The sequence below is a fragment of the Bombyx mandarina genome, chromosome 15 (genome assembly GCF_030267445.1).
Source record: "Bombyx mandarina strain Sakado chromosome 15, ASM3026744v2".
Lineage (NCBI taxonomy): Eukaryota > Metazoa > Arthropoda > Insecta > Lepidoptera > Bombycidae > Bombyx > Bombyx mandarina.
In genome coordinates this window covers 992,206-1,011,755 of record NC_143221.1, presented here as the reverse complement: position 1 = coordinate 1,011,755, position 19,550 = coordinate 992,206, and the positions used below count along the sequence as shown (strand labels likewise).

The 19,550-nt window shown below is 37.5% G+C and overlaps 1 protein-coding gene and 1 non-coding gene across 2 annotated transcripts; one reads left to right on the top strand and one right to left on the bottom strand.

Annotated features, from left to right (window-relative positions):
- The first annotated feature begins 3,634 nt into the window (after positions 1-3,634).
- TRNAV-AAC (transfer RNA valine (anticodon AAC)) lies at positions 3,635-3,707 on the top strand. The gene has a single exon. It is a non-coding gene; the product is annotated as a tRNA-Val (tRNA).
- A 996-nt stretch (positions 3,708-4,703) lies between these two features.
- LOC114242636 (uncharacterized) lies at positions 4,704-19,229 on the bottom strand. The gene is given in 6 exon segments (XM_028173879.2): positions 4,704-13,219; positions 13,882-14,071; positions 14,647-14,731; positions 16,455-16,586; positions 16,588-17,606; positions 18,465-19,229. Coding segments are annotated over 5 exon segments (1,488 nt in total). The 5' UTR covers positions 17,448-17,606; positions 18,465-19,229; the 3' UTR covers positions 4,704-12,998.
- Between the last annotated feature and the right edge of the window lie 321 nt (positions 19,230-19,550).

Below are 19,550 nucleotides of genomic sequence, written 5' to 3'. Positions count from 1 at the left end.
AATGTCGCCACAGACCTTGAGATATAAGTTCTAAGGTCTCAGTATAGTTACAACGGCTGCCTCACCGTGCAAAACGAAACGCATTACTGCTTCACGACAGAAATAGGCAGGGTGGTGATGCCTACCGGCGTGGGCTCACAAGAGGTCCTACCAACAGTAAAGAATTGCTAACACTAGCCCTAGCTAGAGCAGCAGAATCTACCAGCGGTTCTGAATCGCGACCCACTGACAAGATCCGGCGAGAAATCTTTATCTAAGACATCATCATATAAAGAATCCTAAGCCAAAAGCAAATGATGATATGTTAACACGTTGAACGCTTTACGACCCACCGGTGGGCATAGCGTACAGTATCATTCGGGCCAAACCAAAATTAGGGAATCAGTATTTTTTGTCAACATTAAAAAAATAAAAATATTTTTTAAGGCTATTAACTTTGATAAAAAACTGCAAGTTTCTATTGGATTTAAAAACCACGGCGTTCGGTTTGACTAAAGGACTACGTGGCTCACTTCCATACGCGTTTTGTTTGCTAGCTGCAATTTGTGGCTTGTAGGAAGCGTTTACGTTGGAACCCTGACGCGGCTCACGGGCGACCCTCACAGTCCAAACGGTTCAATAAGATAAAGCTCACCGGTGAGCACCGGAATGAAAATACTCGATCTTTCATATTGCGTTCAACGTGCTAAAGAAAGCGCTTTTTCGCTTTGTTTATTGAAGCTATTTACAGAGACACTTCTTACACTTCACACTTACTGAAAAAATAAATAAAAGGCATAAAATATTCCTAATTTATTTCTGTTTATTGAGCATTTTATAGTAATCAATTGTATAACGCTCAACTGTTACTCAAAAACACTCCTAAACGAACCAAATGTTTTAAGTAATTATGTATCGTGTAAATTAATTTTCAGCCAAAACTTGTTTGTAACTGTCTTTACAATCTATTGGTTTGTAGGGTAGTAAATAAATACTGCATCTGATTGCTTCCCCTGACTTCACAATGGGTTTTAAAGAGAATCGTAATAAACAGAAAAATGTCCAATAGTAAGCATAATAGGGATGTTTGCGAATTAACGGAATTTACAAATATTCGTGACGATAAATACTTTATTGTACAATCCAAATATGATCGCTCTAATGTCATTGAAGAAGTTCAGAGGGGCGAGCACGAATGACTATCGATAAAAAATGTTCTAGGATTTAAACAGCGGAGGATATTTTCTAGGATTTTACGGACATACTGTCCGTAAAATGAATTAATTTCAGTAGGTACCACGAATGAATTTACTTACATCCTTCCGTTTCGTAATAGAATCGTCGCGTTCTAGAAACTCGAAACTTATACTCTTAACACGTTGACTGGAGGTCACCGGTGCCCTACGCGGCGCACTGTAGTGTAATTATGTCGATGTCTCTCTTCGATCTTCTTACTAAGGTGTCAGAATATCCAGTAGACTCTGGGAAAGATGAATCCGAAAACACTGAGACTAAATCTATTTCTATGAGACCTATAAACATGAAATATACATTAACAAACAAAAGGAGGCAAAGTTAGGCAGACCAGTGTGCTCAGTGCGAGTTTTTTAAAGTTCTCGATAGCGTAAATCTATACTAATATTATAAAGAGGAAAGATTTGTTTGTTTGTTTGTTTCGAATAGGCTCCGAAACTACTGGACCGATTTGAAAAATTCTTTTTCCATTAGAAGCCGACATTGTCCCTGATGAACATAGGCTACTTTTTTTTATTTTTTTTATTATTTTTTTGTTTCATATGTGTTTTAATGTTTCCGAAGCGAAGCGAGGGCGGGTCGCTAGTCTCTCATATATGTATGAAATGGGATCGTTTTCCTACGTTTCCCGCTAGGGGCGCTGTTCCAACTGCATATAAAATTGGGTTAACTTTCACGCTATCGAGAACGTTAAAAACTCGCACTAAGCACACAGGCGTCTTAGTAAAAGAAAACGACATAATTACTTCAGTGCACCGCGTAGGGCACCGGTGACCTCCATAGCAGTCAGAGTTAATCGAAAGCACAAAAATACTTTTGACATACGGAACGTAAATCTCGAAGGGTGGCTGTTGAGTACTACCATCTAATGTAAAGCCCCGTTTTCGTATCGACAACTCAACACATTTATATTACGAATTCGATAGATTTTCGTGCTTGACGTACTCTATTGTAGTTGATTACACGTGGGCTTAAGGCGAGTTTTTTAACGTTCTCGATCGCGTAAAAGTTAACTTAATTATGTATGTGATTGGAACAGCGCCCCTAGCGGCAAACGAATAGAAGCTGTTCCAACTCTATACAAAGAGTTAGCTTTTCTCGTTACTCGTTTCGAGTTACAAAAACTCGCACTAAAAGCACACTGGTCCGAATAGTATTTACAAAGGAAATAAATAAATAAATATATATTTGTGAACGTATACTTTCCACTACAATGCTCTTAACGTTGTTGACGAATCGATTTTGGTTTTTTTTTTAAATCAATATTGCGACATCGCCAGAGTGTTGTTACCGCGCGCGACAGCGACTAGGGTGACCAAGCGCGCTCTAGGTCGCGGATAGTCTGTAAAACATTCAAATGATATAACGCTGCTACTTTATTATTAAATTTAAGATAAATATTGTAAATGTATACAGCTTGTCACTTTATGGTTTGTTCATTATTTAACGTACAACAATACAATAGCCAGAACAAATAGGATTTTTGTAAAACAGCTTAGGATGTAAACAAATAATAAAATATTTTTTTCATCACTTTCACTAGACTAATTTCCTATAAAAACAGTAATCTTGCACTGAAACAAAATATATTTTTTCTGAATAAATCAAAAGTAGGATATTTTTATATTGCCTCCTATTTATAATAGTAAAGTATGGTACCACTTGCTTCCTTACTGTATGTATTATTGAAGTATTATTTGACGATTGTGAGACGGTCGCTACGAGAGGTAGTATTGGTTGCTATCATATTATTATGATCTTACGCTAGCTACTGTTTTGTGAAATTTAATTTATTAATAATGTAAATAATTAAATGTAATTAGTGTAGCTTACTTAATGTATAAGGATCTTGTGTATACAGTCTAATTTTAATGTATAACTACATACTTTTAAGAACCCAATAAATTATTGTTTCAAATTAGGCATGTTTTTATTTGGAAAGATTTATTAACCGCCATTGTCTGGGCGACACATGAAATATAAGGCTCCGTCGTAGGGCTGTTGCTTCCTCCAAATTGATATAGGAATCCACCCGGGTTCTTCGTATGGTATGATATGGTAATTAGGTGGAGATTATATCCTCACCATGAAAATGGTACGTAAGTTTTACGTATCATTTTAGGTGAGTTTTTGTTAAGAAAAATTGGTATCTCCCTGTGGAACCTTACATAAAATATGAAGAACTTATTATTTACAACTTGTTCAGGGTTATTTGTAGAAAATGCATCTCTCATATGCCCGTGAGGTTTTTCGCCGCCCGTCACCGTTTCATTCAAAAACGTATTTTGAACTGCAGTCAGAAACTTACTGCAAGCATTATTTAATTTAAAAAGTTATAATTGTCTTCACATTTTTTAGTTAAATAAAGAACTTGTTTATATATTTCAGCTAAGAGTGTTAGGTTTCCGTGGTGTAGCGGTTATCACATCTGCCTAACACGCAGAAGGCCCCCGGTTCGATCCCGGGCGGAAACAGTTTTTTTAACAAGTGGTTTGAAATTTGCCTTCTTCATTTTCACTTTATCAAGTGATCTTTTGATCCCCTGGTATTAAGGTTTTAAAGATAAATCTAGGGAAGATTCTCTATTACGCGGATGAATATTATTGGTAGACCTACCTATCCTAATGTTGATGATAAGAACTTAAAATTAAATCAATAAATTAGTACAAAAATAAAATACTTTTAATGTTCATAAATCTGTTACATATATATCATTAAAAAAAGAAATAAAAATAGAATGAAAAAGCAGTGCGAGGTCGCTTAGTTTTCCAGCGTAGGCACACACGAAGTTTCCAAAGCATTCTTTTCACTCTTTCTCCAAATCTCGTTTAAACAACTTGTCAATATTGAAGTTTATCTCACAGGTGTGGAGGTGGTAGGACCTCTTATGAGTCCGCACGGGTAGGTAACGCCACCCTGCCTATTTTTGCGGTGAAGCAGTAATGCGTTTCGGTTTGAAAGACGGTACAGCCGTTGTAACTGTACTGGGACCTTAGAACTCATATCTCAAGGTGGGTGACGGCATTTACATTGTAGATGATATGGGCCCTGGTAACCACTTAACACCAGGTGGGCTGTGAGCTCGTCCACCTGTCTTCATATGCAATAAAAAAAAAATACGTGTCGTTAGCGCGATCCTAGTTAAATATTTTCTAGAAATTTTTTCTAGCTATCATTACAAGTGGTTTCAGAAAGCCATAACATGTCGAAGTCTAAAGTATATTGCGTAGTTGTAACGTCCCACCGATTTTTTTTATAGCCCTTATAGGCAGACGAGCATACGGCCCACCTAATGGTGAGTAACTACCGTCGCCAATAAACTTCAGCAATGCCAGGGGTATAGCCAAGCCACTGTCTACCGAAAACCTACCCTTCACATAGGCAGCAATAGGCAGGACGATACTTTCTTCCCGTGCGCATTGACAACTAATCGCAACACGCCTAAAGTGTTTGTAAATAAAAAACTATACTGTCAAACGAAAAATTCACAATTTATTTGAATTCCACAAATTTACAAAATTTAATACAAAACAAAGTTTTCCAATCAATACCTGTAACAACAATCGTTGTTCAATGTCAAAATAATATGTAGAATACACAACTTCTATAAACAATGTATATTTCTATACATTATAGTTGTAATTAAAAAAATGTAAAATAAAACTAAAATATGTGAAATAACAAATTCAATGGCGCAAAGGTATAGTTGCACTACAATATGTCACCTTAGGGGACTTCAAAAAATATTAGCTTTGAACTTCGATCAACAATAGTAACTAGATTTCGGGTCGGTGCATAAAATCCGTCTCGTCAAATAACAGCGCACTTGAAATGTGAGCTCTTATTTTGTTTAGTTCACTTCAAACACAGCCAATGTCAACCCGTCTCACAATACCGCAGTGTGTATTCAAAAGTTGCAAAAATAAGGCCCGAAAAAGCAATTTAACGGCCGGAGTATCTTACTTTCGGTAAGTACATGAAGTATAAACTATATTGTAAGCTTTAAACTTATAAATAATATTAAATTTTGAACAAAATTACCGATTTTTAACCACCGCTACAAATGTTGGCCAAGGCTCGGCCAACACATGGACAAACTTTTGCTTAACAGAACAGTAAATGCATTGAGTAGATTTGTGTTGTAATAATTTTTTAAAATTTGTTAGCAGCACTTCAAAATTAGTTGGTTAAAATTGGTTAATGCTGCTTTTGTGTCTGTTTGTTGGACTCTCATTAGATACTTAGCTTTCCATTTTTATTTTAGCTTTCCTAGCAATCACGTGTGCAGAATGGATCTCGATTGTCGCCAGAGAAACAAGAGATGACTTTTATAAGCCAGCTAAGAACTCCGCTTATTGACACTGGACATCTTTGCCTTCCGTGCTCACGGCTACTGAAATGTGGCCGAAACATTGTAATAAAAATACCACGCTTGAAACCGTTTAAACGTTGTTTTATTATGTGCACTGGTCGCGAAAACTTAAAAATATATATTACACAAAAACGTAACGCTAATAAAATAATAAGTAATGTATAGATACTAACAAACATACATTTCCAAAACATAAAAAGTAAACAACTAAACTTTTACTTTAATTCATTAATAAATTATTTTAGTGTTAAGCGCGACTCCCTTACCTCCTGTAGTAAATAGAAATCGGCATTTCAAGAAGCAAAAATAAATAAAGCAAAACGATGTTAGTTCTCAGAGCAATTAAGGGAAAAGTTACTTTATTTGTTGCCTTTAAGATTTATTTAACATTAAAAGTTGTTTAAAATATGTCTTTTTATTGGTAAGTGACAGGAGTAATTTATTGCTTTGCTCGTTTTATGTGACGAATGATCGTAAGTATTAGATAATGTTTTGGAGATTTGTGACTTTATTACTAGGTGCCATAGTTGTTATTAGTTTGAAAGTAAAAGTGTTTCAAAACTTTTTTCTCCGTTTGTTAGTAAACGAATGTAGCTATATAAGTATATATTCACGCGGACAGTTTTTGCTTTAATTTTGTACGTATCCCTTTATCTAGTTACTATTGTTGATCGAAGGCTTTGAAATATTTTATTAGACTATTATAACTGTCATTGTCAATTGTTATGTGATATGTGAGTCTGACCTCGCCTCCTGAACCAACAGCAAATAGATTATTCATACAGTGTGTACAGAAACCAGTGTTTCCGAAAATAAAGACGGGGGTTATAAAATTAGTAATTACTAACACGATAGTAATAAATCATTTCTTCTCCTTTCCCAGCATGGAAACGGTTTCTTTCAATACATTGTTCAACGGCCGTCTGGTGTAGTGGTAAGTGACATGGTCACTACACAAGGGGGTCGCGGGTTCGAATCCCGCCAAGGGGAGATATTTGTATGATAAATATAAATGTCTTTTCCAGGGTTATGGATGTATATTAAATATATGTATGTGTATAATAAAAATCTTACATTTATTTCCGTTATCTGGTACCTGTAACACAAGCTCTTTACGAACTTATCACGGGACCAGTTAACGTGGCGTGATTGTTAGTAAATATTTATTTATTATTATTATCATCCTAATTATTGTTAGTATTCAGTTGAACCGAATTTCAATTTACAATTTGCAACATTAAAAATATTAGAGCGAAATGAAAAATGAGTTTTATTATTAAGACGAATTAATTATGGGGCGAAATTGATGTCCCAGTAAAAGTGGAAATTTGCTTTTTTAAAGAACCCAAGATATTTTGTTAATTTTCTCACATTTGTGCAGTTTACACCCCAAGAATACAAAATTAACACAATTAAATGCTTCACATAAGTGTACTCTACCTACCTCTACTAAGTTTACTCCTCCAAAAAGTAAACACTGCAATTATAAAACAAAGCACTCCTACAAAAAAACAAACATTTATCTTTAGTTTAGGAAATGAATACATATTATTTTCAGGTAACTTTAAGCCAGTACTTCACAATAGTTGCGGCACACCAAAACGGCCTCTTACACCCTGTATGAAATATATTGTTTATTGTTATACATTCACTTACTTTGTGGCTTATTAACAAACATTGCATTGTCGAGGAATTAATTAAAATAGACAAATAATTTATTTCAACACAATGATATGTTTCGGAGTCAAAGTTGTATTTATCATCAGTCATCACACATCGGAGGAATGTCTGTGCGAGACACCGCGACGGAATGTAGACATATCTAACAACACTGTCCAGTGTGCTTAGTGCAACTTTTTAACGTTTTCGATAGCGTAAAAGTCAACTCAAATTTGTATGCAGTTGGAACAGCGCCCCTAGCGGCAAACGTACGCAAACGATCCCATTCCATACAAATTTGAGTTGACTTTTGAGTCGTCTATTATCAAGGGTGGCAATCTGTGCATTTAGCCAAAAAAATGTTATTGATATGGCAACACAGACTGATTTGAATAAAAACGTCTTCTTCAAAGAATACGGTTCAAAACCTGCATTAAACCATACTAAAAACATGTTAAAACCTGACATCAGCATCAAATCCAGTAATCTATAAAAATTTGAATGCAAACCCGGCCATCTTACACCGGTCACTCACATGCGCACGAATACGCAAACCCACAAGTGTAGGACGACATTTGCGAATGATTATGCAAAGTTTTCGCTGCATTCGTGGTTTTCCAAGCTGTGCCGGTTTTTTAACAGACATCAAAGCTCGCGAACCTCGAACCTTCGCGTAGTCTCCCACACATTCGCTTGCCCAGTTGCGCCGACGATTGCGAAGGTAACGGACGTATACTATACGCCATTTTCATAGTTCGTGACGTCTACTGTGTAGCGTATCTTCATCAAAAGAAATCCCATAAAAACAGCATGGCTGTTAATGATGTCTGGGAAAGAATTCAAAACTCTTTTTCTCTTCAATGTTCTATTGACGAATTAAAAAGGAGGAGAAATTCGTGAGACATTCGTAAACAAGTGTAGGAGGAAGCGCAAACGGGTTCACAAATTGAGTTTACGAACCCATTTGCACAGCCGCTAGGTTTGCGAATGAATGTTTGACGGCCCTTCACATGCGCGCAAATATTCGTATATTGTACGAATGTGCATGTGTTGACATGCGCGCAAACATTCGTATAATAACCGGCAAACTTCTTGAGCATTTGTTGACGTAGTGGGGGTAAGTTTGCGCATGGTACACTCGTGCAAAAACATTACTTACTCTGCGTCATAATGCTATTAAATTATTAAAATCAACATATGTATATATTTATATATTTATTAGAACATCAACAAAACATATAGGTTAATAATTGTAATAATTTAATCTTGGGGTAAAATAGATATTCCTTCTATTAAGTCAAAACTAGAGCTGTTGCCAGGTCTTGGTTCAGTTGAAGCGAAGCTGGTATTTGTAATTTTTTTTTCGTTATCATTATCTTGACCATCATCATCATCCCTTTTTTCATCACCCGAGTCGCTATCATCGTGATGAGTCGACATAGGGCTCATCGGCGCAGTTTACAACTCGGTCGATTCAGTCTTCTTTTTTGTCTATAATTAATTATTTTTTGAAGATATTCGATTCGTAGCAATCGAATGTTACTTTTTTCATTTACCAGCTTCCGATTATTTTCTGTTCTTTTCTTCCATCTGAAGCCTAGCTCTTTCATAATTCGTCGTAAGCTTCATTCCGAGCCATTAAAATTTATATCTTCTTTAAATTTTTCGAAGCCTTTCTACGGTACGGAGTTTCGCTGCTTGTTATGTAGTTATTATGATTACATCTTTTTATTACAGATTGAACGAAACTATCCATTCCGGTAACTTTCTTCTTCCCTGATCTTTTCTTACCCGGAGTCCGAAACACGGCGAGCAAGCCAGAGCCTTTAGCTTCGTTAATAATGCACCTAACAGTACTCACTGATGTTTTTGTTGCTTCCGAAGTCTGTTTTAATTTTTCCATATCATTCTTCCCCTGTTTTATAATGAAGCAATATACATCGTACACAATTTTTCTACCCTTTCTTTTAAGTACTACACCAGTTTGTCACGGCATAGTGTATGTTTTATAAAAAATCAACAAACACTCAACAAATAGCAATGGCAACAAAGTCCACAAGCAATTATAACAAATAACTTAACGATTAATAACGATAGACTTTCCACTGTACGCAAGCGTACTTTTGGGAGCAAGCGGAATGAGGGCGCGGTGCGGGACGCAAGACTCGACTGATCTACCAATAACGCGCTCGATACGATTTCCCCTGCCGTTGCGCCTCACCCTCACCACCAAAGTGATCTAAAATTCGGTTCTGCGCAGTCAAGGTCATTTGCTCAAGAAGTTTGCCGATTACTATACAATGTACGAATATTTGCGCGCATGTCAGTGGCCGGCATTACGCCTAATCACAGACGAGAGTTCATTTACGTTTTGTAATGGCCGCAGGAACATTATGCTCCGTGAATTTTAATGATTTTTTAGTGTTTTTGTGATTGAAGCTAATAAAAAGTAGTAAAAATATAATCATGGAAGACCACCCTACTTTAGTAACTAACAATTTTACAAGAAAACGCAAGAGGAATCCAGAAACTTGTACAAGAAACCGGGCCAAGGAATTGAGGTAATTTTACCCTTAGGGTTGTCATTTCTTGTTACTTAAGTTATATTGACCAATTTGTATTGTTTTTTGTTTTAGATACTCAGTGAAATCATTGCCAGATAAAGTCTGCACCCATAATTCGAAAGCATTAAAATGTGCCACATTAACAATAGCTCAGTTAAAACAATTACAAGAAATATTTTATAAACATCAAAATAAAAAAGATCAAGACTCTCTAATATTAAAATATTGTTCTATTGAACCCGTGAAGCGGAGAGTAGGTTTTAATGGAGTAAAACAAACAAGTTAAATATGGCGTATTTGTACGTAATGTTAAGGTGCCAATTTGCCAGAAACTATTTTTAAGCCTGTTTAATGTAACGAAACACAGAGTGGCGTATGTAATGAATAGATTTTTTCATGCTGGAGATATAATCATTGATGAGAGGCGAGGTAAAAATTAATTTATTAATTTAAAATATTTGCTTTAATTTCAGGTAGCCTACATATTATCTACTTCAAGTTATTTTGTTTAATTTCAGATGGAAGTCGCAAAGAACAGTTCTTGTATGAGGCACAAAAACTATCTGTTCATAATTTTATACAAAAATTACAATGTGTTGAATCTCATTACTGCAGGAAAACAAAGACGGCTGAAAGAAAATATTTACCCTCAAATTTGAACATCAACAAGCTGTTCAAAATTTACAAAGACAGTGAGTATTATAATAGCGCTGTTAAGCAATCGTATTTCCGGCACATTTTTAATGCTTGCTATAATTTAGGCTTTGGAACGCCAACAACTGTGTATGTATGTTCAAAGTGTTTAGAGCTTACTGAAAAAATTGCTTCCGAACAAGATCCTGACAAGAAAGCTTTTCTTGTGAAGAATGTGCCCTCTTTAAGGGCTAGAAAAAATAATTCAGATGCACTTAAGATTTTATCTTTTGATTTCCAAAAAAATCTGCCTTTGCCAAAGCTACCTGACCAAATGGCATACTATTCGCGCCAATTTTTTATTTTTATTTTACTGTGGTGGAGGGTGTATCTAATAGACCCTTAAGCAAAGAGCGTGTGTTTACCTATTATTGCATGGAAAATGAATTCAATAAAGATTCAAACTTAGTAGCTTCAGTTATTACGCATAGACTGAATCATACAAATTTAACCGGCATTACTAACATTCGCTTGGTCGCAGATGGCTGTGGCGGCCAGAATAAAAACAGCATTCTGGTGGGTGCATGCTCTAAATGGCTTTTGGAGCATCAGAATATTAAAATAATCGAATTGGTGTTTCCAGTAACAGGACCCTCGTTTAGGCCTGCTGACCGACAATTTGGCATTGCTGAGAAAAAAATTGCGGAAAATGGATGTAATATCCTGACGTAATAAAAGACATTTTAGGTGAAACATCAACATTGATAAGGCTTGGAAGTGATTGTCCAGTTTTCAACTGGCGAGAAACCGTAAAGTCGGTTTTAAAATCAACTACGTCATGGAATATCTCATTCAAAGAATGCAAACGATTTATTCTGAGGCGGTCTAAAGTATCCGGCAATGTACTCGTAAGGGGAGAACTTTACTAAGAAAATGATCTTGGAAAATCACAAAATATTTGTCAACGTAATAAAACTATTAGTAATATGATACCTAGGCCGTTGCCTAATATAACGCCCGTAAATAAAAATAAATTGGCTAATGTTACCAAATTACTCAAAAACATTTCGGTCCAGATTGGAGAGGAATAGAAGCTTTATCTATTTATAAAGATATATTAGAAACACAGGCCGATCTTATCGCTCTTGAATTTCAGGAGCACTATTGCGAGGGGCCCTTGGAAGAGGTCAATGACATGCGAATATGATTTTATATTTTATAAATGAATAATTAAAGATTTTTAAAACTATCTGGTATTACTATTTATTATTCCAATCGGTAAAAGTTTTTTTTTCCGTGCTTGTTTGACAACCCTGATTCGGAAACGGCGTCTTTAATATCAAATACGGCTATCTGCGCCTTATTCATAATCAAAGACGGCATTCTTAAAAAAATAGTATCAAAGTCGGAAATATGCAAATTTAAAATGGTAATAAATACTGTTATAGAATGGTTATTGGTGAAATAAAGTATTAACTTAACCTGTTATTTATCTAAGATGAGAGTTTTGTGACTGCCAATGGAATACAAAGTCAATGATTCGTTTTTTTTTTAATTAACCAATAATTGAGTCGATTATTATCAAAGCCGGCAATGTGACTTTTGGATAATTATTGGTAAATCAGAAAAACGAATTATTGACTTTGTATTCCATTGGCAGTCACAAAACTCTTCTATACGACATCTTATATAAATAACAGATTAAGTATTAACCTTTATTTAATGCAGGTTTTGAACCGTATTCTTTGAAGGAGACGATTATATTAAAATCAATCTGTATTGAAATATCAATAATTTTTTTTTGTCCAAATGCACAGATTGCCACCTTTGATAATAGACGACTCAATTGTCAAAGTCACATTGCCGGCTTTGATGATAGTCGACTCTTTTACGCTATCGAGAACGTTAAAAAACTTGCACTAAGCACACAGGTCACCACAAACTCGGTCAAGAGAGCATCAATGAGTTGAGTGCGCTATACATTGAGAGTCAAACGTCAATAACAAAATGATATTACGTTTTCTTTGACGGCCGTCTGGTGTAGTGGTAAGTGACATGGTCACTACACAAGGGGGTCGCGGGTTCGAATCCCGCCAAGGGAAGATATTTGTATGATAAATATAAATGTCTTTTCCAGGGTTATGGATGTCTATTACATATATGTATGTGTATAATAAAAATATTACATTTATTTCCGTTATCTGGTACCTGTAACACAAGTTATTTACGAACTTACCACGGGACCTGTTAACGTGGCGTGACTGTTAGTAAATATTTATTTATTATTTCTGGATGTGTTACGATTAAACAATATCTTTTAACTACATATTACACTTGAAATTTCGACCATATTATTCGACATGGTTCACATATTGATGTATATAAGCGCAGTAACCACTTAAACAGACTGTAGGCTCCGTGCCCTGTTTAAGCAATAATAATAGTGCAATGCTTGCGTTCGAAAATTTGATTCTGCCCCCTAATTCTTTGATGGTGAGAGGTGATCAATGTTTACTTAAGTTTATTATTAGAAATATTTAGTTACAAAAGTATGCTGTGGGCAGTTCATTATAATGTTTCCCCGAGGATGTCACTTCACTCGGAGTCGCTTTCCTTTTGCCCTTCATCTGATTTAGTTTCTTCTCACGGGGTTGATATCTCGCGACGTGGACTTTCTTCTTTCCTATTTTAATGTGAGCAGCCTTCTGTAGCGCCTTCTCCACCGACTCGGGACCGGCGAACTCGATGAATGCAGTCGCTAGAATTAAACATTCAGAGTAACATATGTGATTTCAATTTGTGGAGCATAATTCATTCCTAGAACTGGTGATAGGGCGTATACTAAGTCTTCCCGGGTAGCTACCTCAATCCTGTCAATTTTTTTCGTGAATACCTCGTGGGTTTCGTTAAACAATACTGCTGAGGCATTCATTCACAATGTTTTAAGTCTATGAGATCTACTAATCAATTACCGATGGGTTGTAAACTCGTTCAACCATCAATGCAATAAAAAACAAAGCAGCCCGGCCCAATTACATTCAACCTCCCACTTCCATAGCTGTGGAATGAACTGCAGACTGTTTTTGGAGCCTTAAGACATCTTCATCTTCATCAAAATTTACTGTAGTAGTCGATAACCAATACATATAAAACAGGATATGCATATGTCAGCCATCAATGTCAATTAAAAACGTTTGTATATTATTTGATATGTACACCTAATTTCACAGACAGACAGACAGACAGACAGTGATCACTACAGCATGAAGACTGAACAAAATGTTGTTTTCTCTATGACTTTCAAAACATTCCTTTGTTAGTAGAAAAACAGAAAGCACACTGTTACATGCCAGTGTCCAGACAGATAACTACACGAGTGCCAGGATGTTATATCCTTTAATTATTATTGTTTATACTCACATAAAGATTTCCTTCCTTTAATAATTAACCTTATACTCCTTATCTTGCCAATTCCAGTGAAGAGAGAACACACAGTTTGTTCATTTAATTCTGAATATGACCGGAGTACTATGGTGGTTTCAGTGGCAGGCAAGGGTCGCTTCACGCGTATACTGCTGCCTTCGAACGTAGCATTGTCCTCATTTAATGCCTGTGTTTACAAATAAAATTAATTAGTATGAGTGGTGAAAGATAGAACAGCGGGCGGAGGTGAAATATCGGACCTTTGTAAGAATGCAGATAGGTCTACCACAAGCCCCAAGGACTTAAATGCCCTTGAAATAAGTGTTCTCATCAATCCACAACTGCTAGCGTGGCGTTTTGAGGCCAATAACCTTCATGCACAGACTTTTAGGAGTGCATTTGAAGATACCTACACTCAGCTTTGAGTGAACACGGGTTGAAGAAGAGAGTATGAGTGGCCCAGTGACCATTGGACTGAAATTTAACCTCAATATTTAATTTTGAATATTCAAACTGAACACACCAGCACACAGCCCAGTCATGCTTTTCTGTAACTATCAGTAATGGTATGAAAAACATTTGATTTATTTAAAATGCTCGCATGCCACTTAATGTACATTGATGGAACTGTGACAGCAACCTTCCCTGGAATTCTCATAAGAACTGTACCAAGTTTCATTACCACAAGATAAATGGTCTAGAAAACAAATACTCATTATCATTTTATAGAAAATTTATATGTAATATAAAAATTCAATTTACCTCTGTGGCAGCTCCATCACTATAAAACTTAATAGTAGTTGTAAACACTGGTTTTGATTCCTCAGTAGGATATACTTCGGCTATTCTGTTAAGAAAAACATTTCATTAATTTTTAAATACAATAGTAATTCTTAGGTTAAGTTAAACTGTTATGGTTTGGCTCGCTGAGTCGGCTGTTGCCGAACGTCGGGGGTTCCGACATGGTGGTGCGCCGCCTCTACACGGGGGTGGTGCGGTCAATGGCATGTACGCCCTGACCGTGACAACGTCGCAGCGTTGCGACGTCCGCAGCGCGCGATTGCGGTCACCGACCGTCTCGTTCGAGCGCGTGCGTGCTCGCGGACGCTCCTGGGACTGGAAGCGGAGGCGCTTGCTGCGGATTACGCGTGGCGATGTGATCTCCGCTCAGGGGAGCCGCGTCCCGGCGCGGCGGAAGTTCGAGCGGAAGCTTCAATCTCGGCGTGCCGTGCTCGAGGCGTGGTCTCGCCGCCTGGCGGACCCCGCCTACGGGCGACGGACCGTCGAGGCGATCCGCCCGGTCCTCTCGGACTGGGTGAATCGCGACCGAGGACGTCTCACCTTCCGAGCGACGCAGGTGCTCACGGGACACGGCTGTTTCGGTCGCTACCTGCACCTCGTCGCCCGGAGGGAGCCGACGCCGAAGTGCCACCATTGCAGTGGCTGCAACGAGGACACGGCGGAGCACACGCTCGCGTGCTGCCCCGCTTTCGCGGAGCAGCGCCGCGTCCTCGTTGCAAAAATAGGACCGGACTTGTCGCTTCCGACCGTCGTGGCTGCGATGCTCGGCAACGATGAGTCCTGGCAGGCGATGCTCGACTTCTGCGAGTCCACCATCTCGCAGAAGGAGGCGGCGGAACGGGAGAGGGAGAACTCTTCCTCCCTCTCGGCGCCGTGCCGCCGCCGTCGAGCCGGGGGTCGGAGGAGGGCGTTTGTCCAGCTCCGGCCCCTATGAGGAGGCAGTCTCCTCCCGGTGATGGTCACGGGGCGACCTAAGGGGCTGAGACTGCGCCGCACGCTACCGTCACTCTAGCGCGCTGGCACCAGGAGGACGGGACGACGCGTCGGCGGCTGCGGACTGCGATGCGGTCCGCATTTTCGTCGTCGCTGTCGTCGCCGAACATACTGTGGAAGAGCAACCCGGTCGGCGGTGTATCGCGTTCCGACCCGGCAGGCTGGTTCTGGCCCAGCGGGGTATCCCGGAACACCAGCGGCATCGCCCGGGCGGCCTGAAGGGCCGCCGTACCGCGGAGACTGACGTCGTTGGTCGTCGACTATCGCCTCGACGACCCGTCGGTCGGGCGTCCTCGGGGTGGCGCCGCGTGTCTGGTTGTAGTGTTGACCGCGGGAACCCCCTACTCTGACCGGGTTTTGACCCCGGACGGAGATCGGACGCCGGGTGTAAGAGTGCAGGGGAGTCGTTTAGTGGGTGGGCCCTAAATTCCTTGGGCCCGCGGTCTGCTCTCAAACCTGCAGATCGTTGAGTCTCACATACCCCGCGCGCCCCCTAGGCGCGGGGACCTCGTAGGAGGTTCGGCCCTCGGCCCGGAAAAAAAAAAAAAAAAAACTGTTATGGTTTGAATTTTGTGACATGTCTCTCTTACTGGGTAAACTATTTTACATTCAGTTAATTTTACAGTAAGGACACGACAGAAGTATAACAGTAAATTGTGTCTAATTTTTGTAGATTTTCTAACAAAATATAAAACAGATAATTAGATTGATTTCATTATATTTAGTCAAGAGCACATTGCCCCTTACTGGAGTATTTGTAAGATTTATTTACCTACCCAATATTCTTTATGAGTCCATATTTCACAAAATGATCTGTCAACAACTTCTTGTATGTTAACATTATAGAAATAGGTAAATTTTCTACGACAACAGTTGTGTCTAAATTCTCATTCTCAATACCTCCTTTTTATTTTATTCCTTCCTTTACTCCATTTAACTTTCTCATTCTCTTCTTTTTCTAAGTCTTTATCTCTTTCTGTGCCAATTTTCTTTTTATCTTTTCTTTTTTGTTTCTTTTCTATTTTTGATTTATCCACTACTGCCATTTCGTCAAGTAGGTTTGTTAGTGTGTGAGCATTATCACCAATATTAAGATTTTCTAAATTTTCTGTTAAGATATCAGTTTTTACTTCTGCTTTAGTTTCATTTTCATCAAGTTCCATCTCTTGATGGCGCTTCTTTTTTGAGTTTTTTGGTTTCTTCCGTGTTGCTTGTTCTGTATTTTCTTCTGCTGTTTGTTCAGTATCTTGACTTAGTCTTTTTAGTTTCTTACGTTTTGTTAATTTTTCAAGAGCTTTTGTATCTTCAGAATCTTGTGATCGATTATTAGAGGAATGTTTCTGGCTCCTATATATTTTAGTTTTATATTGATTACCATTCTGACCATCAATTGATTTCTGATGTTCTTTTCGGCTGTCTTTCATTTTTCTATTTTCAACAAATGATCCTTCTGATTTAGGTTTTTTAACAGCTATTTCCTGAGTATCTTCAAGCATGAAGCTACAAGACTTACTTCTTTTATTTGGCTTTGTTACTGCCGCTTTTGTACCATCTTTTATATCATTGTCAGAATTTCGATTACTTTGATTTGTGCTGGCTGTGTCTTTTGTACAATCTTCAGGAGCTGGAGATACTTTTAAGATCCCTTTCAATTTCACATTAGAATTTATGCTAGAGCTTTTTACTATTGCTTCAGAGACATTTGAAGAATCTCTTTTCGATTTATTCTTCTTTTTTTTTATGTTTAGTTTCTTCACTAATATCCACATTATTTAACTGTGTATCTGCAGAACTACCTGCAGTATTGTTTTCCCATCTTTTGGGAAGTTCTGATGTGCTTTTGTAAAACTCCGTGAAGTCAAAGGTCCTATAATTTCCATAGCCCACTGTGCTAGGAATTACTCTCAAAGATTTGGACGACATCACATCTGAAATAAACATGTTAAAAGCTGAATAGTATATAGAATAAGTATCATTTGAGATGATGCTATTGAATAATTATTAAAACATACTAGACAAAAATATTTTGTTTTAAAAAAAAACTGTTAACGTTAATTTAAAGACAACTAACTCTCAGTTACAGTATAACCTTTGTCTACACTGGATATTAGTTAGTTCTACAAAATTTGTTCAATCTTGATCTTAATCTCCTTAGGATTGTAGTCAATACTATCACCCGTTGTATAAATCTTGTTTTGTGATAAATCATCAGTTGATGATAGTTATTTTAATTTACGTTTTCCTGAACAGAGAATTATCATAGGGGCCAGTAATAAATTTCACACACTAAGGTGAAATACTATCCCCACTAATTAAGGAAAACCAATAGGGCAGTAATGTTGAGTTCCTTACAATATGTTGTGTGACAAGATCACAACGTTAATTATATTTCAGACTGTTACTCCTAACTCAGGCTACTCTTACAGGTTATTTAGGGAAATATACTGGGCCATTTTCATATAGAAGCCTTGTTGTCTGCCACAATATATGAATCAAAGTATAATCCATATCAATTAATATGAGCTAGATTCTCGAATGCATTTGATAATGGAAATTTGTTTCCATGTTGTTTGACTTGACTTAAGGACTGACCCATTGTCCGAAGTCAAATCTTCCTGTTAATGTTACGCCTTAATTTGGTGTCAGGTTGTGACTTTTAAGAGAAGAATACTACAACTAGTGACGATAATGGAGATGCAGAATTGGCGAAAGCCGAGATAGGTACCAAATATTGTTAATATGTTGTCGTTATATTTGTAAAAATTCCAAAAATTTTAGCAACTCACCAATTTTCAAAGATGTAGGTAAAATTTATAATGCTTGCTAGATAAACATTAGGCTCATAACTCATATAGCACATCAACTTTTATGTATTGAACAATTGGATAATCTTCATTTTCAATAATTTGATGGAATTAGCACGTTTTTTATCAAGGCAAATAATTTGATATTTCTCCTCACGTTTCTTAATTGGATACATAAAATACTTTTACATAGTCTTTGGATACCTAGTACCGACCTGGTTCGAAAGTTAGTATGTAATAGGTTTTATTAGTAAAACGTAGGTACGCCTTGGCCTGTCTGAAACTTGTGTGGATTACTGTGGATTGTTGTTGACCCTTTAAATTATGTATTCTATTGAAGCGAGCGACTCAAAATGATTCAATTCGATCATTCTGTCCATTTCCGCTTGTTGGTGAATCATTTTATTTGATCTAAAACATTCCCAATCTTTGAGTAGACTATGTATAATCATATAATAAGTTTATAATCTATACTATGTGTATAATTAAAGTCACAACTCTTGATACAATAATGGCAGCACTGGCAGCGGAACAATTATTCTACGCGGTGACACGGACGGATATGTATTTGTCTCCCTTCATTCCACTACTACAGGTAGACAAATTAAAACAAATCACACAACTTCACTCCTCGCGTTCCCGCCAAAAAGTATCATTATAACAAAAGGGTAATAAAACGTGCTTTGAGCCATAACAGTTTTTTCCGAAATCATTGATCATAGTAACTATCAAGTAACCAACTAATTCACCAGAATCGAATGACAGTACTTTTTCGACCTATACATCGACTTATGTCGTCTAGATAATTTGTTTTATTAAATTCCTCTTCACAGTAAAAGTTGTACACGAATTAGATAACCGAGACGTAAATGATGCAATTTCGAAGTCGTTGTGGCCTAAAGGATAAGACGTCCGGTGCATTCGTATGTAGCGATGCACCGGTGTTCGAATCCCGCAGGCGGGTACCAATATTTCTAATGAAATACGTACTCAACAAATGTTCACGATTGACTTCTACGGTGAAGGAATAACATCGTGTAATAAAAATCAAACCCGCAAAAATTATAA